The 27,229-nt window shown below is 44.2% G+C and overlaps 2 protein-coding genes across 3 annotated transcripts; one reads left to right on the top strand and one right to left on the bottom strand.

Moving 5' to 3' along the window:
* Positions 1-8,505: 8,505 nt before the first annotated feature.
* WDR77 (WD repeat domain 77) lies at positions 8,506-18,061 on the bottom strand. Of its 2 annotated transcripts, none has more exons than XM_073320012.1 (10): positions 17,857-18,061; positions 15,517-15,702; positions 14,381-14,522; positions 14,243-14,292; positions 13,450-13,520; positions 12,441-12,495; positions 12,072-12,143; positions 11,844-11,952; positions 11,114-11,182; positions 8,506-10,592 (listed from the first exon to the last, which is right to left on the bottom strand). In XM_073320012.1, the coding sequence occupies exons 1-10, from the start codon at positions 17,969-17,971 to the stop codon at positions 10,433-10,435; spliced, it is 1,029 nt and encodes a 342-aa protein (XP_073176113.1). In that variant the 5' UTR covers positions 17,972-18,061; the 3' UTR covers positions 8,506-10,432. The 2 variants fall into 2 exon arrangements, with proteins under 2 accessions (XP_073176113.1, XP_073176115.1); XM_073320014.1 differs by lacking the exon at positions 8,506-10,592 and adding an exon at positions 10,601-10,892.
* A 158-nt stretch (positions 18,062-18,219) lies between these two features.
* Positions 18,220-26,178, top strand: ATP5PB (ATP synthase peripheral stalk-membrane subunit b). Its single transcript, XM_073319900.1, has 7 exons — positions 18,220-18,332; positions 18,413-18,455; positions 20,040-20,185; positions 20,889-21,052; positions 22,498-22,623; positions 24,723-24,902; positions 25,839-26,178. The coding sequence occupies exons 1-7, from the start codon at positions 18,305-18,307 to the stop codon at positions 25,908-25,910; spliced, it is 759 nt and encodes a 252-aa protein (XP_073176001.1). The 5' UTR covers positions 18,220-18,304; the 3' UTR covers positions 25,911-26,178.
* Positions 26,179-27,229: the final 1,051 nt, after the last annotated feature.

Below are 27,229 nucleotides of genomic sequence, written 5' to 3'. Positions count from 1 at the left end.
ACATGAAATGCCAGCGTGGTGTTTAAAAAATAAAATGAATGGATACTGACAGAAGCAATAATTTTCTCTATATTGTAAATAGTTGCCAAAAGTACTAGTGCCCCAATCCTTCAAATACTTAACACATGCAACTTCTATATTGTACCTAGTTCTTGTTGAAGTTTATAGGATTACATGTGTGAGTAAAGCAATGTACTTTTTTCACTATTTGCAGAATCAGGGCCTGAATTTGAACTATTAAAAGTATATTTTCCTTGTAAACATTCAGATGATTTTCCAGTGCCTTAGATTTTTTTTATTTTAAAACCACTTTCCACTAACGTTTTCAGTTTCACACAGGCATGATTTTGCTTCTTAATGTAACTTTTTGCAAACTAAGATTCTGGCATTGACCTCTAATAACTTGAAATTGTGAACGCTAACTTTCCCATCAAAACGGTTCAAAATCAAGTTTGGGAAATTGAGGCTTTACTCATAAATGATCCATTTTCACTAAGGAATGGTCCTAGGTTGTTTTGGGTTTTGGTTTTTCCAAGCAAAACCGTGTAAAATTAGCCTGCTATTATGAAAACACAAAATCTGAAAAACTGTTTGTTTTTTTGACACATTTCAATTTTGTTGCTTGTATTTCACACAGTCCCACTAGATACACCAATTTGTATTGCTATTTTATGTAGTCTGGGAAGGTTTTACTTCCATCAAAAATTTGTTATATGGTAAATTAGTTACATTGTTCATATTGATAAAACAGATTCATTTATTTCTTGGACTAGAAAAACAACTTCCACTTTAATATGGGCACCTACCCTTATAAATAGATGAAACAGTTACAGAGAGAACAATAAGATGGTGTCTATGGTGGTTAATTCAAGCCAGTGTTAATGCAAGTGGGGTTTTGTGTTCACTATTATAAATGTGGGTAGCGTGAATTATATTCTACTTCCTGAATGCCTGCCATGTCTGCTCCCTCTGAATTCAATGGCAACACGCTGTAGACTACAAGGAGAGCTCTGACGGACTCCCAGTGGAGAGCTGCCACATTGCAAAAAAATCACCATCAGAGTTATTGGCCGAATAAGCAGAGGGCAAAACCCAGATGGGCAATGAAGAGGGACTTTTAGGGAAGGACTCAAGTGCTTCCAGGTCAGGCTGGCAGCACTTTAACAGGACAGCATGTGTAGTTTGCACTGTGCTGTAGATCAACACAGGACTATCTTTTTATTCCAGGGTTCTTAATTTGGCAGTTTTCACCAGCTTTCTAAATTCAATAATGCTGTTTGGGTTTTTGTTTTTGTTTTCTAATATAAAATCACCCAGATGAATTTATGGTTAGATGTTCTACTTGGTCACTGTATATAGATCACTGCATATAGGTCGCTTCCAAAATGAATAAATGGACTACAGTTCATATTAAACCTGATGTTTAAAACCTTCTAGTATTTTTTTAAACAATTTTGCTTTAACTTTGATGAAAACTTGGTCACTCATTTATCAGAACTGCAGTTATTTCCAGCAAATATGTATTCTACACAAACTACACTGGTGGTCATGTAACTATTTTTACGTGTAAAATGTATAACAAGCTTGTATTTATAGACTGTATTAAAATGTCACGCCCTGTGCAATCTCTCTCATTAAATATGTTTCACTTTTGTTTTTGCTTGAAAGGGTTGGGTTATGCTCCATTGTCTAATTAAATAAAACTTTGTTTGACTTAGTCGGTTATCCAAAAGTTGTTTTAGAGAGACAAACTCTGCTCCTGATTCAGCTGCTGCAAAAGCATAATCTCCTTCAACTTTAAGACTTAAGGAGAAAAAAGGAGCGTGGTGAGGATTGCCTGTTTCCTGCCATTGGTAAAGGACAAAGGAGCCTTTCATTTCTAGGTAACTGAAATTCAGCCTCGCTGTATAATTACCACCATCTGTCTGTGGATCAGTCCAGCTCACTGTCCATAACAAAACACCACTGCAGTTGGTACTGGCCTCTGTAGCAGGGGCACTAGAGTCTCTAAGGACTGAATGGGTATAAACCGTGAACTACGGCATCTGGGCAGGGAAGCTTGTTTATATTCTCTGTACACTTGTTCTATAGAACCACAGGACTCTAGTCTTTAGAGCTGTCAGTCCTGTCCAGCTTCTTTCACTAGCACTGAAACTCCCCTAAGCATTTGCAAGTCCTAACACGAGTGTCTTTTAAAATGGAAAATGCTCACATTACTCATGCTACAATGAGAAGAGAAAAGACTGAGACTTGTTTTAAACATTGGCTCCCTCTCTCCACTCCTCCACATTAAATACACATTTACATTTCTTTCATTCAACTCTGGTTACAGACCAGGACTCTTTACTGGGGAAGTGCAGAATGTGTGTGTATATATATGAACGCCCAACTTGGGAGGCATACCAAAAACTAAGATCAGTGTACAAGTGAGTCCAATAGTGGAGACATCAATAATCTAACTTTCCACAGCCCTTTTTCCAAATGGCTTCTACATAAATTGGGGTTTAGGGCCCACCTGCCCCTCTAAAGGCCCAGCCTATGTTAAGGAAGCTTACACACATGCATGGCTATAGCTGTAATCACGCTGGTGCAAATCCCTAAAGCAGACCCCATCCACTGATGTAAAATGGAGTTTACACAGTTGCAGTTTACATCAGTCCGTCACATCAGTGTGAATTTTCTTAGATGCCGTTGACAGACTTACTTCAGTGTATTGAGAAGTCTGTTGATGTGCAGAAAAATAATACAGTTTTAAGCTTGTTCCCCCCCCCCCCGCATGTCCAGTGCAGATAGCCTATAGCTACCTCAGGTTATTACTACTTAGCTCTTTGGGGCTCACTCTTTCTTCTGTATTTGTACAGAATCTAGCACCATAGGGTTCTGGTCTATGAGTAGGGCTCCTAGCTTGCATTACTATAAGAAATGTCTGGTTTAGAAGCTCAGAGGCACAAGCTTTGTAAAACTGGTTCAAAGATGGATACTAATAGCCAATGACACCTTTGTGCAAAATGGGTTAATGGAATGTGAGCAGGGAAGAACTTGTTTGCTACTCCCTTCCTTTAGAAAGTATTTACTGAAGAATAACTCATTCAACATTTGGCAAGAACCAACTGCAGAGGCAGAAAGACACACGAGTCAGAACAGAAAGCAAAAGTCAAACCACCACCATCTAAACAAAATGGCTTATCCATAACTGAACCAGGTATGCTTGTCTTCAAAGCTATCAAGACCAGTTCTACATGCCAGATTTTACTCCAGGGGCAAAAATACCAGCATCTCTAGAGATAAAGATTGTAGTTTAAATTACTAAAATTAACAGCTATATCAGTTAAAAACAAAACACAGTGGAAGCTCTCTAACGACAACTGTAGGCAGAGGGTGGGTGAAATTGCTTAACACAGGTCTCCTCTGACACATAAGCTTTTTCTTTACACAATCTATGCAGCTCACTGCATGTAAGTTAGTTCTTACACTAGCCTGACATTTCAGGTCAGCTTTTTCAAGAGAGCTCATCTGCTATTAGGGCACCAAAATAAGTGACTGGATCTTCCCAGAGCTCAGCATGCTGGCTCCCGAACACTACCAACACCATTCTTTCTTTAGGTGCCTAAATGGGAGCCAAACGGTCCCTACAAAACAGGCCCTGTAGAAAAGGAACAGATGTAAATGGGTAATTAAATTATTCAGCCCTCCATTTTTTCTGCAGGATCCACTGGTTCTCCAAAGGCAAACAGGGGTTTATAACAACTGAAACAGGGCTTACATACTTCATTTAAGTTAGCTGGGGCCAGATTCTGCAACAGCTATGCATACTGAACTCACATTATCTTCAATGGGAATTATGCACTAAACAATTATTAGGGAGGTATTAGTCAAAACTCCAGATAAGGCTGAGTCGAGTTTTGCACTTAAAGCAGGGATTCAACCTCTTCTGTATGAGGAATAAACTCGATCCGTTTTAGAATTATACGTTTACCCCTTACAGACAAATGAATGTTCTGAGCACTTACATGTAAATCCATTAATTAATTAAAATTTAAAAATGGGTCCTCTGCAGCAGATGTAAATTCGAGTAGCTGTAACTACAAAAAGCAAGATCAGAGGAGTACAAAGATGAGCTTTAAATCACCTTGCACAGCTGCTGTCTTGACCCATATCCGGATCTGATAGCTGTACTCTGGCAATATTTGTAAAATATGTTCGTTAGCATCAAGGGATATACAAGTGAATTGCCTCACACACCCAACCTGCCAGTCCCCTAAATTACAAGGGCACGATGAGCAAGTTAGATAAAAAGCCATTTTAGAGATGAAAAAATACCATTGTATATTCCCTCTGTTCCTAAATAATTTAGTTAAGCACCTATATAGCACTTTGCATTACCCAAAGTACTGTATAAACATACTTTGAATGAAACAGATACCTCTGTACATTTTAACACTATGAAACTGAGTTATCAACATAACTTAGTGCTATAGAATATGAAGCAGTAAGATTTCTGTTAACCAATTACCAGTTCAGTTATCAATGAGCAGACACTCTATTGCATGTAACACGTGCATCCTTAAGGCCACAGAATGTAATCTCCTTTGGGTGAAAAGTACGTATTCCTCCACCACCACAATGAGGCTTAAATCTTAATTGAGCCATTTAGATACTTCCACAGTATAAATAATAAAAAAATAAGGGCGGGGCTGAAAGATGAGATATTTCTCTCCTCAAAGTTAGGGCTTATATTCAACTGTCAGAAATCTTAATATGAAAGCACAGCAATATGGGTAGAGAAGACTATGTACAACTTTGTATTAGATATTTTTTTAAACTAGCTCTATAATGGCTTTTTCCAACTGCAATGTCTCATTTCCCATTACGCTGAAATATCCTGATGGAGAAGACCCTACCAGTTTAATTCATAATGGTCCTGGCAGATACTCATTTACCTAAAAGAAATGGCTCAACTTTCAAAGTAAGAAGATTCTTTCATGCTGCTCTCAACTATGCAATCAAAAGCTCCTCATTAGGTAACCCAAACGGAAATAGACAGCTGCTGCCCCCATGTGGTAGGACGCAGGGAAGCTTAGCATTCAAAATAAACTATTAAAGTTTGAAGGGGAAGAGCAAAGCATTTGTGCGCTGCTGGCACATTAACAGAAGCACTGAAGACTGATCTGACACCATACAATTTTATAATACCAGTAGAGTCTTAGCAGTCTTCAGACACACACAGCCCCACTGAGCCTGAGCTCAGAATCACCCACCTTTTCACTGTGACTAGTTTCACTTATGCCATGGGAGTTACAAACTGCATTAGTTTCAGCATTTGGTTTTAAAATATCCATGGGTTTTTGATATTTGGAGATTAGTTCCCAGGGGCAGAGAAATGTGATAGTGAACAGCTGTGCCAATCCCACTGCAAAATCTGAGAGAGGTCTTAAGTGAGAGCTCATTAACAAATACCATAGGATTATATTAGAGACTAACCAATTTATTTGAGCATGAGCTTTCGTGAGCTACAGCTCACTTCATCAGATGTTTACCGTGGAAACTGCAGCAGACTTTATATACACACAGAAATCATGAAACAATACCTCCTCCCACCCCACTGTCCTGCTGGTAATAGCTTATCTAAAGTGATCAACAGGTGGGCCATTTCCAGCACAAATCCAGGTTTTCTCACCCTCCACCCCCCCACACAAATTCACTCTCCTGCTGGTGCTAGCCCATCCAAAGTGACAACTCTTTACATAATCAAGTCGGGCTATTTCCTGCATAGATCAAGGTTTTCTCACATCCCCCCCACCCCCATACACACACAAACTCACTCTCCTGCTGGTAATAGCTCATCTAAACTGACCATTCTCCAGGTTTAAATCCAAGTTAAACCAGAACATCTGGGGGGGGGGGGGGTAGGAAAAAACAAGAGGAAACAGGCTACCTTGCATAATGACTTAGCCACTCCCAGTCTCTATTTAAGCCTAAATTAATAGTATCCAATTTGCAAATGAATTCCAATTCAGCAGTTTCTCGCTGGAGTCTGGATTTGAAGTTTTTTTGTTTTAAGATAGCGACCTTCATGTCTGTGATTGCGTGACCAGAGAGATTGAAGTGTTCTCCGACTGGTTTATGGTTTATGGTCACGGCTAACCTGGTGGCTGAACTTTGTGACTTTGTCCTTACCCATAACTATTTCACATTTGGGGACAATGTATACCTTCAGATCAGCGGCACTGCTATGGGTACCCGCATGGCCCCACAGTATGCCAACATTTTTATGGCTGATTTAGAACAACGCTTCCTCAGCTCTCGTCCCCTAAAGCCCCTACTCTACTTGCGCTATATTGATGACATCTTCATCATCTGGACCCATGGAAAAGAAGCCCTTGAGGAATTCCACCATGATTTCAACAATTTCCATCCCACCACCAACCTCAGCCTGGTCCAGTCCACACAAGAGATCCACTTCCTGGACACTACAGTGCTAATAAACAATGGCCACATAAACACCACCCTATACCGTAAACCTACTGACCGCTATTCCTACCTGCATGCCTCCAGCTTTCACCCTGACCACACCACACGATCCATCGTCTACAGCCAAGCTCTGCGATACAACCGCATTTGCTCCAACCCCTCAGACAGAGACAAACACCTACAAGATCTCTGTCAAGCTTTCTTACAACTACAATACCCACCTGCAGAAGTAAAGAAACAGATTGATAGAGCCAGAAGAGTTCCCAGAAGTTACCTACTACAGGACAGGCCTAACAAAGAAAATAACAGAACGCCACTAGCCGTCACCTTCAGCCCCCAACTAAAACCCCTCCAACGCATTATTAAGGATCTACAACCTATCCTAAAGGATGACCCAACACTCTCACAAGTCTTGGGAGACAGGCCAGTCCTTGCCTACAGACAGCCCCGCAACCTGAAGCAAATACTCACCAACAACCACATACCACACAACAGAACCACTAACCCAGGAACTTATCCTTGCAACAAAGCCCGTTGCCAATTGTGCCCACATATCTATTCAGGGGACACCATCACAGGGCCTAATAACATCAGCCACACTATCAGAGGCTCGTTCACCTGCACATCCACCAATGTGATCTATGCCATCATGTGCCAGCAATGCCCCTCTGCCATGTACATTGGTCAAACTGGACAGTCTCTACGTAAAAGAATAAATGGACACAAATCAGATGTCAAGAATTATAACATTCATAAACCAGTCGGAGAACACTTCAATCTCTCTGGTCACGCAATCACAGACATGAAGGTCGCTATCTTAAAACAAAAAAACTTCAAATCCAGACTCCAGCGAGAAACTGCTGAATTGGAATTCATTTGCAAATTGGATACTATTAATTTAGGCTTAAATAGAGACTGGGAGTGGCTAAGTCATTATGCAAGGTAGCCTGTTTCCTCTTGTTTTTTCCTACCCCCCCCCCCCCAGATGTTCTGGTTTAACTTGGATTTAAACCTGGAGAATGGTCAGTTTAGATGAGCTATTACCAGCAGGAGAGTGAGTTTGTGTGTGTATGGGGGTGGGGGGGATGTGAGAAAACCTTGATCTATGCAGGAAATAGCCCGACTTGATTATGTAAAGAGTTGTCACTTTGGATGGGCTAGCACCAGCAGGAGAGTGAATTTGTGTGGGGGGGTGGAGGGTGAGAAAACCTGGATTTGTGCTGGAAATGGCCCACCTGTTGATCACTTTAGATAAGCTATTACCAGCAGGACAGTGGGGTGGGAGGAGGTATTGTTTCATGATTTCTGTGTGTATATAAAGTCTGCTGCAGTTTCCACGGTAAACATCTGATGAAGTGAGCTGTAGCTCACGAAAGCTCATGCTCAAATAAATTGGTTAGTCTCTAAGGTGCCACAAGTACTCCTTTTCTTTTTGCGAATACAGACTAACACGGCTGTTCCTCTGAAACCTGTCATAGGATTATAGCAGCTTCTCATGGATTCTGGGCTGAGGGGAAGTGCAGTTAACAAATTTATCTTTGCAGTACAGAGTCTGCCTCACTTAAGGTTAAATTCACTCCTGTACAGGGGGCCAGTAATGCGTAAGGCCATATGTTGGCCCCTTTGCCCAGGGATGAATTTTATCCTTCCTGAGGATTAAAAAAAAACAAACTCAGTGGTAGCTTCCATGCTGTTACATGTTTTCCTGAACAGGAGTACTTCGCTAGGAGGCCTCTACCAAGAGAAAGGTTCTGCAATTCACATCCAAATATGTGACCAAAAGACAAATATATTGCATGTCTCTCTATGCAAGTCATAGGATCTAAGTTCACTCTTTGGAGAGAATGCAAGATAAATAATGCAAGTCTGTGAAGAAAGTGTCCCAGTGAATCTGTACCCATTTAGAAATTAAAACAATGATTTATTAAAAACTGCCTTGCATTTTTCAAAGACATCCACCCATTTCACATGTAAACAGCACAAGACTTGTTTCAGTTCTCACTACAGTATCACAGAGGTCCATGATAATAAGTACAAGGTTTTTCCTCTTCCTTTATTTTAAAATAGCTCTTAAGGTGTCTGCTTTTATAACTTTCCTTTTTGAATATACTGCACTGAACCAGATCAGCATGTGCTCTCTGTGAAACATTTCACTGTGCTGGAATTCACGAGAGTGCCAAGTTAGTTTTAAACGAAAAAAAAAAAAATACACAAGGAAACTTATCTACCTGCCTGCCAATTAACTCTGGGCACTGCACAATTTGGGTCTGCTATGATATAACCTATATGGGAGGCCAGATGATGTTAACATTTTCCTTCATTTTGATTTCTTGGCTCATACAGAACAGCATGTTACAGACTAAGAAAAATGGAAGTGGCTTCCAATCAGGTACTTTCTATTTGCCTCATAGCACATGGCCATGAGGGGGGAGGGGGAGAGGTGGGCAGGAACCATACTGTGAACAACATATCCAAACAGCAGTTGGCAACATATGCATCAGGGCAGCTTTTCAAAACCATACTGTAGTATAAGGGAAACAGCCAGGTTTTAAAAATGTTATGCTGTAAGTTACAAAAATACTACAAGACAAGCAAAACAAATACTAGGAATTTCTGGGGTATGCCCCACTCCCCAATGCAAAAAGCCACTTAACATAAATAGTACAACAGAAGTCGCCCTTTTATGAAAGGCTACCAGCAGCAGCTGGTCACAGTGACTTTCAGAAGAGAAACAAGTCATTTGAGCTTTCAGAATCTTCACTCTGACTCCAAGCTGCAACAAGGGAGCTCTGCCCCGCAGCTTTCTTCTGCTCTTCAAGTGAGGTATCTGCAAAGCAGGGAAGCTGAAGTTTTGACCCTGGGAAAGCCCCAGGGGTAACTTGCTGTGGCTTTCAGGCCTCAGTGGAGCCCTGGTCTACACTGGGGGGGGGGGAGGAGAGGGGAATCAATCTAAGTTATGCAACTTCAGCTACCTGAATAACGTAGCTGAAGTTGACGTACTTAGATCTACTTACCGCGGTGTCTTCACCAGTGGAGTACTGGAGTCGACAGGAGAGCACTCGATTTATCGTGTCTTGACTAGACACGATAAATCGACCCCTGCTGGATCGATCACTCCGGAGGTAAGTGTAGACATGCCCTTAGTGTCAAACATAATGCAGCCAACTAAACTACCATCATCTTTGATGCAGACACACATCCTGGAGAGCCCAGATCATAGTTCTCCCTAGGTAATACTTCCCCATGAAGGCATTCAAAGGCTGCACTGGACAACTGTGGGAGCGTCACTTGGCATTCCTGCTGAACAGCACAGATCTCCATCTTCTCTCTTGTTGACTATCTGAGCATTCAGATGTCCATTCACAGGACAGAAGTATACACTAGCAGATTCCATGCCTGCATACGGGATTCACACACTCAAGAGGGAAGACAGAGCATCCCTAACTGTGCCGGAGGTTGCATGAATGACTTTCTGTACTATAAATATTGAATCAAGGTTTCCTGTTCATTTCTCAGGATTAATTTACATCGCTCTTAATCTCATTGTTCCATAATCCCAACTCAGACAAGGCCCCCACAAGACTGCTAGACTTTTTAACTGGCAGGAGCTTCTGTTCTGCTACTTCTGTAAGTGGTTTGATATGCCAAGACAAATAAAAACCAAATCCTTTATGGTTTTATTTATTTATTTTTACCTAATTGCCCACTTCCCTGCAATTCCTTGTGTCTGAAATCAAAATTCTCTGGTGCAACATGTTAAAGCTTTATCACAGGTGAATCTGGACTCTACATCAAGGGGCTGTTTTTGTAATTAGCTCGTGCCTAATGCAAAGTTGCTACAGGACCTGTCTTCTTGGTTGCAAGTCACAAGCTCTGAGACAGGCAATGGGCCATATACATCCCAGGGGCATAACATCTAGAGTTATACCGGGGATAAATCTGGACCAGTGAGTTTATAAAACTAGTCATGTACACTGTTGCTTCCAGCAGCTTCAGTAGTCTGTGTTGGAACTGTGTGGTGTAAAACTTGATGGTCCCATCCAACTGTAGAGAGCAAGGCCTTGTTCAAGGGAGACCACGATAGGCCTCTCACAAAGTCTCGATGAGAGCGACTTCTGAAACTGGGAAAATCAGAAGACATAAAAAGGGATTAGACAGATACAGTGCTAAGGCAACAATATTTTAAGGGCCCCACCGCCTTACTTTACATTACAAAACGCTACTTAACTGCATCATCATTCCTGGAAAATCCACACACTCACACAGCCAGGCAGTGTTCAGTAACTAACTCCTGCTGATTAATACGCTATAAGCTTCTTTATCATCTTCCCCCTTCTTGACCCCCAAACAGGTGTTCAGTTCAAAAAAGGGACTGAAAGACTCTAGCTTTGCTTTGTTATTCCCCGCAGCCAAGTCCATTCCTATAAATATGTGAGAATGCATCTGATTCATTTCTGCAGTACTACAAAAACAAAACAAAAAACCTGACTTCTTTTACAACAGTATGTCAGTAAGCTTAATATGTTCTTCCCAACTCCTGGAGGGCTATTACTTTTCCTGCCTATAAAACATACTTAATGATCATTTAATAGGAGGCTAAAATTTCAAAATGCACCAAGTATTAATTCCATTTAGTACTTACACCTCTGAAAGGCTGGAGTCAAGAACAGCTACCGAGCAGTCTTCACTAATTGAAGCCAGAAGGGGCGAACTGTAGGGTAAAAGAAAGACTGATGTTAAAACTACCATATATACCTGAAAGCTCAAAAACAAACATATGAAACATATGCTTCTTAATGGAGTGAACAAAGACTACCAAGCAATATTATAACCCATATCTGCACAAGTTTCTTTTACCAGTATTTTAATATTCTATGCATATCTTATAGATTTCAACCAGAATTAACAGACAACATTCTGTTGCTGCATAAAGGAAAGGAAACACAGTTATAAGATGATTCAAAAGGGCCCAAGTGTTACCGACACGCACTTCCACATCACTCTGGAGTCAAATATACACTGCTAGCCCCAGCCTTAGTGCAGAACAGTATGAACATCTTTCCCCACATGGTTCTTGGTTCAGAGGGTTTTTCCTTTTTTCTTTTTTTTAAAGAACAGGACAGAATTGTTAGGGTGCAATAGATATACAGAGCACTGGCAAGACAGTAGACAGAGCAGCACGGTGAATGGACTTTACACATACATGGGAATCAATGTAAGACACCAATTCCTGTACACTTCATATCATTTTTACATATTGCCTATTACAAAAGGCTGTAGCCAAGAGTACTTCTAATTGCTTTAATTCTGAGAGCAAACAAGGTCATTCATATCAGCATCTAAACTGCCTCATTCCACCATAATATCAGTACCTGTGTGTAGAAAATGCAAAACCAGTGACAGTTTGGGAGTGCACAGCTGAACTTAGAGCAGAGTCTGGGTTCTTTGTGTCTACAAGAGCAACTGTCCCGTTTTCATCACCTTTAAAAGAACAAAGGAGAACAGGATTATTAGGAAAATCCAACAGAGAACAAAGAGCATTCGATCAGAATGTGTAGTCTGGATAATGACAATCAGCTAGTAGTAAGATAGCTCCTTACCCAACACAAATGTGTCACTTTGCTGTGGATGCCACATAACTGAGGTAGGGAGGTGAGCAGAGGCACTGCAAACTGTCAGGAAAGAAACTATGGTGAGTGTGAAGAGAACTGTGAGCTCAGGTATTCCCAGGTTATTTTAGCACCCTCAGTTGCTGATTGGCTAAGATTTTTTTTTTTTTTAAAAAACTTGTTGTACTTCTGCGATGCTATTTTAGGACTGGTTTCTTTGTGCTTTCGTCCTAGCACTATCATTGGCTGAGATAAATTCTATGTGGTAGTAGAACATTACAAACTTAATGAAACATTGCAAATTTATCTCCTCCCCCTCTCCCCCACAAAATTCCATGTATTGTATATCCACAGACTCACCAATTCGAGTAGCTGGTTTGGGGCATCTGGTATCCCACAGTAAAATTCTGTCATCCTACAAATTCAAAGTTAATGGAGAAAAAAAGGTTTTATGAACTCTGCCTCCACATATCACATCAATGAATTAAGCTTTGCACTGGGAATCAGGAGTAGTAATTGCTGTTCTCCCACTCACTCTCTCCACGGGCTTGGATAAATCACGCTATGCTTTTAATTCCCCCTCTCTAAAATGGGGGCAGTCACACTTATCTACCACACCAGAGTGGGGATCAGTGTTTCTATAGGATTTCAAAGTATAAGTACTGCTATATAACTGCTAAGCATTATCAATAAGAGGCAATATTGTGTATTTGAATCAGAATACTCTGATAACATATTAAACAAATCGGAATCCATTCCAATCTATATGGCAAATTCATAACTGAGAAGCACATAAATATTTTGATTCAGATGATTTCATTCAAGAGGGTTTTCTTTCAAATTGTGACAACTGCTAAAAGCAGAATTTATTATGTATATTTTCATAACAATATTTTGCAATTGTATAGTGACTTCACATCCTTAACTATAAGTCCGTCTTTTCCCTCCCACACCCCAGGTTTAAGGTCTCTCTAAACTGAGATTATTTGTATCATGGTAGCTACACCAGTGTACACTCCCAGTATAGATGCAGTGCACCAATGCAGCCTACCCTGATTTCAGACCGGTGCAACCTCTGCACTGCTCTGGTGCTGTAATCTGCAATAAGAGTTTAAACTGGGGTAGATATACCCTCAGTACAGACCGAGGGTTAACAACTACACAGCTAGCCTACAGCATATTTCAATGTAGTCAATACAAATTATCATTGTAAGTTATGGACCAATGAACGTGCCAAACTGGAATGCTTCAAGATGACAAAAAACACGATGTGCTACTTATTGAAAACGTAAATACATGTTTTAACTGCAGAGTTCACAGGCCAAATCAGATTTATACCATAGAGATTTGGAGACAGAGTTGGTTTTACCTCAGCACAGGACAGGAACACTGTGTCCTTACCAGGACAAGAGGCCACACATGTCACTGGGCTGGAATGAGCTATCAAAAGAAAAAAGGATAAAGCTACTGAAGTGTCGGGAATGTGAATCAAATCTGTATGCGACCTAGCCAAAGAGGGGCACTGGGTGGCTCACTTGCACTGCTTCTACCTGGGCTGTGGCCAGGAGGGAAGTTACACCTCCATCTTCCATCAGCTCTAAATTCACAAAAACTTGTATTATAAAGTAATAAATATAAAATTCTAGGGGAGAAATATTTTCAGCCCAGCACAACTACCGTACAATGGATCCACAGAGAGGAGAACTGTCACTTGTCAGTACGATGTTTGGAGGAAGAAATGAGAGCGAGGGGAATGACACACATCCCTGGAAAGATGTGGGCTAGAAAAATTCTAGGAAGCCTACAAACCTATGGATAATCCCACAAAACAGACCACTTTGTAAATTTTGTTAAATCATAAACACTGTCCATTTGAAATTTATTGTACTGTCATTTTTCCTTGAAAGCTGAGCATCATGAATTATAATCAGGATAAATACAACTGGGGTTAGTGGTAAGAATTCCAAAGTAAATAATTTTGGGTCAAAGATTGTGGTGTGGTCACCAGCCAGGATACTGCATATATATCAGCTCTGTGCATTTTATTAGAGCAGCGTGTGTTTTATTAGACCGAGAACAGCTGGATTTGAAATCCAGACTCCCAAAGCAGCTCCTAGAAGTGAACAGGAGAAGCAAAATCCATAAGTCAATTTGGCACTCACCTCTGTAAGAGTGCAGCACTGTTTGCTGTGGGATGTCCCAAACCTTCACGCTACAAGTAAGAACACAACCAGTTAGGAAGAGCGAGGGATGATTCACTCAAAACAAGAGAAAGAAGCAAGAATGCAAAGAAAACTAACCAGAAGTCTTTGCTGCCACTAACCGCCTGAGTGGCATTAGTGAAAACGCTCACTGTTGTCACAATGTCATCATGCTCATATTTACAAAACTTGTTCACTATTAGAGTTTCGTTCTCATCCAACTCCCAGAGCTCCACAGCACCTAAAGGAGAACAGGGAAAGCCAACCATTTTACCAAGAGGGTTCAACCAAGAAAAAACACAAAAGACCGGGGGAGAAGATGTTCTATTACCAAGAGAACTCATTACCCAGAAGGGCCCTGCGGCGAACCAGATGGGATCTAAATGGAAATACCCCCATAGACAAATCAATTAACAGAGAGAAAGTGCAAGAAAGTTTTCAAAAATGCCACCATGATCATATTAAGAATATTAGGTAGTACTTACAGGGTGGTTTTTATTTTCAAAGCATGTTACAACACATGCAATCAAAAACCTTAACAATGCTTCAATATTATGGTGATGAGTGTCACAGAAAACCCTAAACTACAGAATATGGAACATCCCTCCGAGATAAATTATTATTATTACTCATGTCACCTAGGAGCCCGAGGCATGGCCCAGGACCCCATAATGCTAGGTGCTGTACAAACAGAACAAACAAGACAGTCCCTGTTATTCTTATTTTACAGATGGGAATATGGCACAGAACTGTGACATCACTTCCCTGTGGACTTACAGTTGGGCCAGGAACACGGTTCGGGTGTCTTAATTCCAAATCTTTGTTCAGGCATTGTTTACCAAGGTTCAGAATTGTCACGGTCTCAGCTGAGAGCCCAGGGTAAGGGGCTGGAATCCAGCAGTGCAACTCATTTTGCATTGTAGGTCTGTACACATAAGTCTGCTTTGTACATGTTCCCCTGTCATTTTAAACATTGGTCAACAACAGTTTGCTCATCTGCATGTCCACAATGTTTGCTTTAAAAAAAAAAAAAAATTCTGAAACATTTTTAATCCCACAGACACACCCACTTCTGGTCAATACGGACCACTGGGCTGGTTCCCTTCATGTGGTCAACTTCCTTCCATATGGCATCCTAGATAACTCCCTTGAACTGCACCAGGCTAACTACTGATCATGCCCACACATTACGGACAAACTACAGAGGTATAAAAATGCAATCCATTTCAATTTACCAGAATCTGAGGCCACTAGTATTCCTTTATCCGCTACCCATTTCAGATCCGCTACGCCTGCTTCCGTCTGAACCCCAGCAGAGCAAAAACCTTCATTAGGGGCCCGTTTTGGATCCTTAAATACCCAAATGGAACCCACCCAGCAACGTCCACTCAAACTGGAAGCACCCAGGAGAAGAGCTCCATCTGCAAAAGAGATAAAAATGAGAGAGAGAGTTAAATACCACAATTCCTGATATACTGAGCCTATTCGTAAAGCACAATACAGAACTCAGGTTATCTAGGTTAACTAAAGCTTTGTCTTGACTGATAAAGTTTTGGTTTGACTGAGCTAACACATGCTAACTAAGAGCTTATCTACACTTAAAATGCTACAGCGGCACAGGTGCACCAGGTCAGTGAAGACGCTACCTACACTGACCAGAGGGCTTCTCCCACTGGCGTAGGTACTCCACCTTCCAGAGAAGGGGTAGCTAGGTCGATGGGAGAAGTCCCCCATTGAACTAGTACGGTCCACACTGGCTGGCAGGTCAGTTTAACTGTGTCACACGGGAGTGTGGATTTTTCTATTCTATTTCTAAATTCTATGGGGGTATGAATGGTGTCTTTGGGACCTGCACTGAATGAACAGATCTTATGGGATGGTGGAGCAACGCCCAGTGGTTGCACTGTAGGCAGGTGTGAGAAAACGGTAGAGCCCTGCAAGGTCCCAAGAGACAACCCAGGAGCTCTCTCTCGGGGTGTGAAACTGTTCAGAAGTGCGACCTCAGGAGGGTAACACTTGGCTGCAGGGTATCCCAGGGGCTGTATGATGAGTATCGCTAGGCAGTAGCTGTGATGCACCATGTCCCAGAAGGGAGGGAGGATGTTCGGAATCCCCCAGAACACAGTGTTTGGGATCACCCGGGGAAATTCTGGGGCTCACGTGTGCCAGGGAGAGGATGTGCACTGGAACGTGGGGGTGCAGAACAGTTCGCGTTAGGGGCAGGGGTTAGCCACTGAGGGGTGCAGGCCACGGGCTGGGGACTGAGTGCTGTCCAGGTTCAGGACAGACGAGGTGTCCTGGGGGCACAGTGTGGGGCAATGCTACAGGGGCGCACGGCGAGGGTGCCAAGGGGCAGGGTGCATGGGAAGCACATGCCCCAGGGGGTGCAGGGGTCGTGGGGGGGGAGGCAGGGGATCGGGGGGGGGAGGCAGGGGATCGGGGGGGGGAGGCAGGGGATCGGGGGGGCCCACCCCAGAGGCAATGCTCCAGGGGGGCAGGTGCCAAGGGGCAGGGTGCACGGGAAGGACATGCCCCAGGGGGCGCAGGGGTCGTTGGGGGGGATCGGGGGGGCATATGGGGGGAGGCAGGGGATCTAAGGGGGCCCACCCCAGGGGCGCTGCTCCAGGGGCGCAGGTGCCAAGGGGCAGGGTGCACGGGAAGGACATGCCCCAGGGGGCGCAGGGGTCGTTGGGGGGGATCGGGGGGGCATATGGGGGGAGGCAGGGGATCTGGGGGGGCCCACCCCAGGGGCGCTGCTCCAGGGGCGCTGCTCCAGGGGCGCAGGTGCCAAGGGGCAGGGTGCACGGGAAGGACATGCCCCAGGGGGCGCTGGGGGAGATCGGGGGGGGGCGTTGGGGGAGGATCGGGGGGACACATCCCAGGGGCAATGCTCCAGGGGCGCAGGTGCCAAGGGGCAGGGTGCACGGGAAGGACATGCCCCAGGGGGCGCAGGGGTCGTTGGGGGGGATCGGGGGGGCATATGGGGGGGAGGCAGGGGATCTGGGGGGGCCCACCCCAGGGGCGCTGCTCCAGGGGCGCAGGTGCCAAGGGGCAGGGTGCACGGGAAGGACATGCCCCAGGGGGCGCAGGGGTCGTTGGGGGGGATCGGGGGGGCATATGGGGGGAGGCAGGGGATCTGGGGGGGCCCACCCCAGGGGCGCTGCTCCAGGGGCGCTGCTCCAGGGGCGCAGGTGCCAAGGGGCAGGGTGCACGGGAAGGACATGCCCCAGGGGGCGCTGGGGGAGATCGGGGGGGGGCGTTGGGGGAGGATCGGGGGGACACATCCCAGGGGCAATGCTCCAGGGGCGCAGGTGCCAAGGGGCAGGGTGCACGGGAAGGACATGCCCCAGGGGGCGCAGGGGTCGTTGGGGGGGATCGGGGGGGCATATGGGGGGGAGGCAGGGGATCTGGGGGGGAGGCAGGGGATCTGGGGGGGCCCACCCCAGGGGCGCTGCTCCCGGGGCGCAGGTGCCAAGGGGCAGGGTGCACGGGAAGCACGTGCCCCAGGGGGCGCTGGGGGGGCCCGCCCCAGGGGGCGCTGGGGGCCCACCCCGGGGGCCCGGCGGCGGGGGTACCTGGGCGGTAGTGGGCCCCGTCCAGGTGGCGCTCCATGCAGGCGGGCGCGTTGGGCGGGATGTTCCACTCGGGCCCGCCCGAGGCCCCCCCGTCGGGCTGCTCCGGCTCTTGCATGGCGGCAGCGCGCGACTCCCCAAGGCACGAGCAGACGGACCCCGGCAGCCTCCACGTGCTGCTCCCGGGACACCCCGACTGGGCCCCGCCCCCCGCCACCGCCCTGCCGCTCCTCTCGCGAGACTTGCCCGAGCCCCGCCCCCCCGCGCTCCGCGAAATTGCAGGCGAATTACGACTCCTCTCGCGATACTTTTACCGCTCCCGCCCCCACCCTCGCGAGATTTGGGGCGTTCCCAAGCTCCTCTCGCGAGGCTTCATTCTCCGCAGCCATCTTGCCGCCGCTGCGGCTGGGGTCACCGGGACGGAGAGGGCAGCGCCGCAGCCGAGCCGACAATGCTGTCCCGCCTGGGCCTGCGCGCCGGTGAGTGGGGCCCGTCCCCGGGGGGCGGCTGGGCGCGGGCGGGCCGGGGCTTTGCGCTGATCGCTCTGTGTCCTCCCCAGCTCCGGCGGCGCTGAAGAGCCTGGCTCCCTCCCTCTCCGTGGGGTAAGTGCGGCCCGGGCGAGGCGCCGGGCTTCTGGGCCTGCCCCGGGCGGGGGTGGGGGGGAGGTCAGGACGCCTGGGTTCTCTTTCCCCTCCGGTTGGGCGGGGGTGGGGAGGGAAGGTCAGGACGCCTGGGTTCTCTTTCCCCTCCGGTTGGGTTGCGGTGGGGGCCGGGGGAGGTCAGGACGCCTGGGTTCTCTTCCCCCTCCGGTTGGGTTGCGGTGGGGGCCGGGGGAGGTCAGGACGCCTGGGTTCTCTTCCCCCTCCGGTTGGGTTGCGGTGGGGGCCGGGGGAGGTCAGGACGCCTGGGTTCTCTTCCCCCTCCGGTTGGGTTGCGGTGGGGGCCGGGGGAGGTCAGGACGCCTGGGTTCTCTTTCCCCTCCGGTTGGGCGGGGGTGGGGAGGGAAGGTCAGGACGCCTGGGTTCTCTTTCTAGTGGGGTCTGTGGGGAGACGGGGAACTAGGAATTAAGATTCTGGGGGCCTGTTCCTGGGGCTGGGGGTTAGGGTTGCTGGCTGTGCTAGACATGACCTGTACTACCTTGGCATGGAGCTAAAAACTCCGTGACAGTCTCTTCTGCGAATCCCTCTTTAGGTTAGATTAACCGTTCGCATAAGCAGGCGGTTGTGCTGGTTTAACTCCTATGCCCACTTAATTCAACCAGTGAGTGTATACACTGTTATATCTGTTTAATGGCGTGATGATAATGGCTAGTTCTTATATCACACTTTTTGTGAGTAGATCTCCAGGCACTTTATAGAGGGGGTAATTTCCAAACTGGTTATGTTGGTTTAGCTAGCTTCTGCCTAGTACAGATACCAGCAAATACAATATTAGTAGTGTTATTTCAGCTTAAGACTATCAACAAAGTTAGACCAGTTTAAATTGGTATAAAGTAACACATTTAGCTTGAATGGTGCAACTTTGTCAGGCCCTAATATTTGAGCTACCTTCTGGTAGCTATTTGAGTGCTATTATCCACCCTGCTTTGGCAACACTCAGCTAGCTTCTGATCAAACTTTTTAATATGATCAGGGTTCTGGAGGTTGGGATGCTTCTGTTTGTCGGACCATGGGCAAGTCACCTAAATTTTCAGTCTATTTACCTGTTAAATCGTGATGATAGAATTTGCTTCCGTTATGCATCTGGAAGAATAATTTTTTTGTTAAGCATCTTGAGACCCTTCAGTAGAAAATTAAAGGAATGAAAAGTATTCTTGTAGAAGTATAGATTTGCTACAATTTCTCATTTAAGTTCCTGCTGTGAATCTTCAGACAGGATTGTGAAGGTCTTTTTTCTTTTTCCATGTACGTGCAACCTCCATGTGAACCCATTTGCTCATGTGAAACTAGGTAAAATCTACCAAATCTATGCAAATAAATAGATGTGTTTACCAAGGGTAAATTTGTATAAGCATTAACCAAAGTCCATTTTGAATGTTTTGTATACAGTTTTGACTTCTATATAACTGAAAATATTTTGGGGCCCTCATATAAGAACAAGTGTCCTACTCTGAAACCTAACTTCATTTGAGACTTCTTTTTTTGCAAAGGAATACACTTCACAGAAAATCTGTTTTTACTCATAGTGTATTACATGCGTCTAGACCATTTCACACAGGTCAGCACTGCTTGGCTCCTTTACCACCCCTCCCTGAGAAAGGAGGGCAAGTTCGTCATGGGTTGATCCCGGAGGAATTTTTCCAGTTCCTGTATCCTAAAACAGGAGTCACAGGTTAGTGTGTTGTACCTTTGTGGGTTTGATTTTGATTTCTTGGTGCTGCACACTTGCTATGGCCATCAAGTAAGGCAAAGTGTTTGAAAAGTTTAGGTTTTACTGGTGTGAGTAACTTGACATTGATTTGGGTAATGAATTTGCTTTTGTGGTGGGAAAGAACACACTCTGTTTAGGGTATTGTACTAATTATAGACTTGATCCTGCATGGTGATAAGTTTCCCTCTGAGATACTGAGAACCTTCAATTCTTTTGAAGTCTGGGACTCAAATGGGGGAGTTGATCAGAGGGCACCTTACAGACTTTAGCGTTCAGTAAAGGATAAGTCCGAAGTGTGTTATAGGCCTGATTAGCGGAAAAGTTTTTGCAGCTGCTGGCTCACAGTAACTTCCAAACATGGAGGTTAATGCCCTATGCTGAGAGGGCAGCAGAAGTTACCGGTAACATATTAGGCCTTCCATGGTTACTTTCTGGTGATGGAAGTCTTCATATAACAGTATATCTCTGGGAATGGTGTAAGATGGAGTCTATCTCATTCTTCTACCGGAGTAATCCTTTTTGTGGAGAGGTGTGACAAGTCCCTCAATATTCCTATGTAACTTAAAATAATTAAATACCTAGCTCTGCTTTCAGTCAGTTGAACTTGGAATGGATCTGTTTCCAAGTGATGTATTTAAAACAGTATCCTTTTTATCTATTTTAGGGCCCTATGTGCTGGGGACAGGGCTACTGTTCTACCTTCTCTCCAAGGAAATCTATATAGTCAACCATGAAACGATTGCAGGTGCCTGCACAGTGGGAGTCCTCATCTATATAGTTAAAAAATATGGGGGTGATGTAGCAGCTTTTGCTGATAGGCTCAATGAGGTAAGAAAAAAAGAGAACATAATCTAACTTGACACTGATTCTCAATCAACAATCCCAGGTGTTCAGTTGCTAAAATCAGTTTGGAAATAAACAGTTATTAAGAAGGCAAATTTTAAAAAAATGAAAAAGTTCACCAGTTCTTCTAATATTGAAGAAAAGTAATGGCTTTTTTAATGATAGTTCTCTTTGTACAGTGCAGAAAGCCTACAAAGCACTTTACAATAGGTGTTCTGTGCCAAATAAATCTTACAGGGCACACTTAGAGGCAACTTAATTTAAATTCATGGACAGGTTTGATGTAGAATTGTGTACAGTGTGACTGTCTTGCAACTAAGTGTTCTTGCATTTTGACTGGTAATCTACTAATCCTGAAGAAATGGATGAAACTCTCATCAGAACAGTACTTCCAGGCCCTGTTGGCTAAGGGAGCCAGAACTTGACTATGTCATGCATGTTTAGAAGCCACCTGTTTGCAAAATGCTTATTTTATGGTATTTTGCCATGGGTGTCACAATCTAAAATTAAAGGGCTGAGGCATAGTATGCATTTATAGTTGGTGTCATGAATCAATATCCATATATGTAGAATTTGAGTAGCATTTTTCAAAAGCAGCTTAATTCCCATTTTCAGCAGTGACTTGGATGCTTGGGGAGCATAAGCCTCTGACTTTCAAACTTACCTGCTTTTTAGCTGGTGTGGGGTTTCTTAGAAATAACTAAACCATGTACGTGCATTTTGAAGCTAGTGCATTGCAGTCTTTATTACATCTACTTCAGAGTGAAATGGAGGAATTTAGTCTGGAAATTAGAGACCTTGTTGCCTCATTCTTCATATTTTGGGAGCATGCTATTTTATTTCTGTACTCTTTTATGTGTGTTCCTTGGTTCTTTTCTGCAAAGGCCTTTTCTATGCTAGAAAGGGTTTGCTTGTATAACTGTAGCTTCTTTCTAGTGTAGACAAGGTCTTGGCCTAAATAAACTTGTACTGTAGACCTGATTTACCAGTGCTTTTGTTGATGTCGCTTATTTCAGTTGGGTAATTGGGTATAAGTTCCACTAGTAAAAAGGCTTTTGCCAGAATAAGCTGCATCTACCCTAGGATTGTTTGCAGGTATATCTGTACCGGTAAACCTTTTCCAGTGTACACAAACAGAAAAGTTCTTGCCTTGTAGCTTATATTGGGTCCCTGATTGAAATAAGCTATACTGACAGAAACTCATCTGTGCTGGTAAAACTGCATTTATGTATGTTTTAAGTGTAGACCAGGCTTAAGCTTTAAACATGGCAGCTTGAATTTCAGTTACTGTTCGTGGCTGCCTCTCTTCACCCTCAGAACTGATAAGTTACAGTTTAAGGAGACGGTGCAGTTTTGAGCAATCAGATAAGCGGTTGATCTTTCCTTTTCTTACGTTTCAGTCTGGATTTTAAAGTTCCTTCTTATTTCAGGAGAAAGTTGCCAAAGCTTTAGCTGTGAAAAATGATTCAATCAACCACCTGGAGTCAATAATTGAACAGGAAAAGAAGGAGCAATGGAGGGCTGAAGGCCGCAGTTATCTCTTTGATGCCAAGCGGGTACGTTATTACAAATACAACTTTACAAATATCTTTTTACATGGCCCTCAGAGACTCTCAGGATCTGTGGTTATATGTACTTAAGCAACAAACGTTGACTATCGGTACATTAGGCGTGGCAGGTCACATAGACAATTAAGTTGTATGACATTTCCCATTATAAGACCCTATTTTCAGTTGCACGTAACTTTACCAGAATTATTCAGGCTTTAATTTTTCCATCTTGGGTGTCTGCCCCAGCTTTTTTTTTTTTTAAATCTTCCTTGAAAATGGTTCAGCCGTTTCAGAGAATGAAGCTAGGGAAAAATACATTGTTAGAACATTCTGGCGACCTTTCATTTGAGAAGTTCTAGAATCTGCAAGTTATGGAGTAGAGACTTGAAATTTGGCAGTTGGAGGCCTCTGTGTTGAGGGTGTTCCTTTTGCAGTCCATGTTGACCTGCCCAAATTTGGCCAAATTTTAAGCCTTTGAAAGATCACAGTTCACACGTACTCAATAGACATTCCTCAGAGTTTAGCTGCTAAATTTGTCAAAGACTCCATCCATACTGCAGCATAGGGCTAAGCAGGACTTTCCTGTCAATTGCAGCTTTGGGCTGCTGTGGAAGTGTTGGGTCTGAGCACATGAACTGAGAGCAGGGAGACTATCTTGTGCTGTCCTGCTGAGCCCAGGCAGCATGGAGGAGGAAGCTGCCTAATTTGAATGAAGAAGGGACAAGAGCCAGACCTGCAGGTGTGTAGATTGGGATGGAGTGTTGATTGGGTAAGAGGGGGAGTGGTGACAGATCAGGTGAGGTACTTGGCACGGGGACAACTAGGACAAGAAGCTGGGAGGAATGGGATACTGAAATGGGATGAGGAACACAGGGAAGATGAGGGGCTGAGGGCCAGGGAATGAACTGGAACTGTCTGGACAAGGAGAATGGGCTAAGAAGCCTGAGGAGTGGGGGAATGAGACTGGAATAAGAGTCTGAGGGGTAAGGAAGAGTGGGACAGGGATGGGCTAGGAGGGGTCGTAGGGGGCAGGGAACAGTCTGTCACCTCCTTTCCAGGTCTTTGTGAAACCCACTGGCAGAGTGTTTCCTCCTCCTCTAGTGTTGGTCCACCTAAAGAGTTCCACCTACTGCTGTATCTGCCGCTGTGGCAGAGGTCTGTATTGTGGATCTAAAGGTTCCAGCCCTGCGGATAACCCATGTGGGTGTCAATGTGACATTTTTTCCAGTTTTTTAAACCTAGGAAATTACACACAACCTATTTTAAAAGAACATGATGGTGAGAGCTCCTGTGTAGAGATGGATTAGGCTAGTTTTTTGCCAAATATTCATCTTGAGTATAAAGACACTCCGTTGAAAAGTCTAAAATGCAGCCCATTTTTTAAAATACTACAGATATTTAAATAGTGGGACTCTCGCTTTTTGACAGACTATATAGTCTTTGTATATAGTATAGAGTTTGGATTCTAGGGTTCAGTTTCTGTCTGAGACCTTGTGAAGTCATTTAACTTCTGTGCCTCCATCTGTGAATGAACACACAGCCAATTTTTGTAAAATACTCTAGGTTCCTTTGAAAGGCAACATGAGAGTGTAGTGATCGAGGGACATCTACCTAGAACACCTCACTGCACATTGGCAATACTAGGAGGGATGAGCTGGAGTGCTGATGAGAAGCGTGGTCGGGAAAGTAACTTACATACTTTCCAGATGGATTGTATTTTCTAATGGACAACCAATCCTAAATTCTCAACTACTGAGGGATAATCTTCACTCACTGATATATTTGCTTTCCACAACCAACTCTCTGTATAACTTTTCAGGAGTGATGTATCCAAATACTAGGATGCTAATATCTAAACTGTATTAAATGTATTGATCTATATTTATTGCTGATTACGTATCTTACGACTTTTAAAACAAACTTTGTATTTGTGGATAATCTAAACATTATACCCAGATGTACAGACACTCTTTTCTTAACCTGTGTATTATATAATTTTTAACATTAGTGTTAATACAAATTTTAAATCTGAAATAAAAGAATACCAGTGAAGATGGTCAGAAAAGTCATAATAGAAAATTGAAATGCATCTTTTCCCTGACTAGAATAACATTGCTATGCTGCTAGAGACTAACTACCGAGAGAGGCTGCTCACTGTATACAATGAAGTGAAGAAGCGGCTAGACTATCAAATCGCTGTACAGCAACTGACGCGTCGTAAGGAACAAGATCACATGATCAACTGGATAGAGAAAAACGTTGCCCAGAGCATCACCGCTCAACAGGTACTTTTAGTGTCTGAGCTTCTAGCAGTTCACTGTGCCTCCCGTGTCCTAATACAGAACACTGTTTTCCTCACCTATCTGCCATCTCTGGCCAAATATGACTCGTATTTCTTTGGTTTGCTCTTCTCTGGCTGGCTCCCAGAGGGCCCGAGGCACATGCCTACTCTTCTGAGCAACACAAAAATGCTGAGGACTTGCAGCATTTCTTGATTCCATTTGGGTTGTGGTTGCTGGTTGCTTCTGAGAATCCTGCCCAATGACTCCAATTGAGGGAATACCTTCCAGCACAATGGTGGGTTGTGGGTGGGAGGTATTGCCCAGGAGGCTGGGGTACTTCCGTGCAGCATCCTTTGATGTAAAGCATAGATGTTTAAATGTGAATTTTTAAGATGACTGGCAACTGCACATTTCCCTTCCTTGGTGCCTCTTCAGTGGTCTGTCTCCACACTGGGAGGTGAAGAAAATGGGTAGACCTAGATATGGAGTTGAAGTGCACTAAATGGGGAGTTCATTTACATAACGCTGTCTTCTCTCCTCCATCAGTTCTGCCTGCGCTTTGGAGGATCCACTCGCTCTTCCCAAAGCTTACTCTTCCTCTAGATAGGTTGGCCTGCCACTTGCCAACGTTCTGCAGTCTCCTTTGAATTGTGCAGGCTGACTGTTTTGTAGGATCAGATTTTGATCATCTAGATTGATCATCGCTTGCTAATGCTTGAACATAGACCAATATTTGGATTTCCATCTCCATGACTTTCTTAGGTGGTTGTGCAAAGTATTAATCATACATGAGTTGGAACTAGATCCTTTCTGTACTTGGCTTCAGTTTTTACCCAGCAAAATCAGAACATAGCTGGTGTGCACAAATGGTTCGTGCAAATGATTCTTTTCCCTAAATTGTTTCAAGGCCTGTGAAAGTCTATTCATTTCCTTTTTCAGGAGAAGGAGAGTATTGCCAAGTGCATCTCAGATTTGAAGATGTTATCGAAGAGCCCGCAGGCGGCAGTATAATTGCACGACATTGAATTCCAATCAGCTCTGTGTGGCATCTGTGATCTGCTGTTGGAAACTGTACAACTGTAACTCTCAATTAAAATAAGTTCTGTACGCTCCCTGTCTGACTAGTAGCACTGAACTAGCAGCAGTTCCAGAATATGTTTATGGCAGTTAATTCTGACATGTGAACAGGAACCTATGTACTTGTTCCAGTTTGTTTTTATGCAGAAATTAGGATTCTGCAGATGAATAAAAACATAACTCTTCCTTTGTTAAAGCCAAACGGTTCATGTTTCTTTGTGACTGGCTTTGACACTGATTCACTATATGTCTAGGCAAGTGACTACTTTTGCCTGTGCCTCAGTTTCCTCCACTGTAAAATAAGTACATGGGAAACGGGAAAGTGAGGCATGATTCATACTTGTAAAGCATTTTGATATCCTTGAGTAGTATGAACAAACAGTGTTTACACTAGATATACATTTGGGTTATGGCCTAACCATTACACAGACAGCAATGGCTTATTTGTTCCCAGGTGGGGAGAGGGAAGGAGAGAGGCACTATGCAGAGTATGTTATACTCCACTTGCTCTGGAGTGTGGGGAGAGCGTAGGAGGGTAGTTTCCCCCCTCCCCCTTTTTTTCCCCCAGATGTCCTATATTTCTCACCCTATGTGCTTTTTGGGGGGAAAAAAAAAACAAAAAACTTGATGGGTATTTTTGCACATTAGGTTTTCTGATCTCTGCCTTGCAACCATAAGCAGTATTTCTGTATATGATGAGAAGTCTGTTACATGGCTCGCCTTGCAAGCAGAAGTTCCCACGATGAAGCCCTGCTGGCGGACCATAGATCATATTCCACAATGCTAAACTGAAATTTTGTTATGACGCCTCTTACTCAATGAAAGAGGGGCTGCTCTTCCTTTGTTTCTGTGGGGGGAGAGAAAGGTCCCTGGAGTCTGTGAATGAAATGAATGCTTAGTGTGTTGGGTGTGTGTGTGGTTTCTTTAAACAAAGCCTCAGCCTCTGTCTGTCTTAACTTTCCTGTGGATCTTGTTAAAGACTAATGCTCTTAATTGTGCATTTCTAGCATGGTACCCCTGTTTTCTGGATGAATAGATGGCTCCCTCCCACAAACAGGGATGTGATTATGCTCCCTATGGTATGATACAGTTGCCTTTAGAAATTACCAGTGGCTCTGAGAGGGCTAAAGCCACCTTCCACCTCTGCACACTGTCTACCACTTGTCTCCTCCAAAGCACATACCCCTTTGACTTTCTGTTAGCAAACTGAAAAATCAGAATTGTCAGTGTCACTTTCCTCTGTACTCGTGCCA

The sequence above is a fragment of the Lepidochelys kempii genome, chromosome 21, assembly GCF_965140265.1.
Source record: "Lepidochelys kempii isolate rLepKem1 chromosome 21, rLepKem1.hap2, whole genome shotgun sequence".
NCBI lineage: Eukaryota > Metazoa > Chordata > Testudines > Cheloniidae > Lepidochelys > Lepidochelys kempii.
This window is presented reverse-complemented; position numbering and strand designations above follow the sequence as displayed.

Bases quoted from the DNA above. Each gene is read 5' to 3' on its own strand.
- WDR77 (XM_073320012.1), bottom strand. From the start codon at position 17,971: ATGCAAGAGCCGGAGCAGCCCGACGGGGGGGCCTCGGGCGGGCCCGAG. The intron at 12,496-13,449 runs GTAAAACCAACT...TTGAATTTGTAG, and splicing joins TGTTCCTGTCCTGTGCTGAG to GATGACAGAATTTTACTGTG. The intron at 10,593-11,113 runs GTAAGTACTAAA...TGATTTTCCCAG, and splicing joins GACTCCAGCCTTTCAGAGGT to TTTCAGAAGTCGCTCTCATC.
- ATP5PB (XM_073319900.1), top strand. From the start codon at position 18,305: ATGCTGTCCCGCCTGGGCCTGCGCGCCG. The intron at 20,186-20,888 runs GTTAGTGTGTTG...TATCTATTTTAG, and splicing joins TCCTAAAACAGGAGTCACAG to GGCCCTATGTGCTGGGGACA. The intron at 24,903-25,838 runs GTACTTTTAGTG...TTCCTTTTTCAG, and splicing joins AGAGCATCACCGCTCAACAG to GAGAAGGAGAGTATTGCCAA.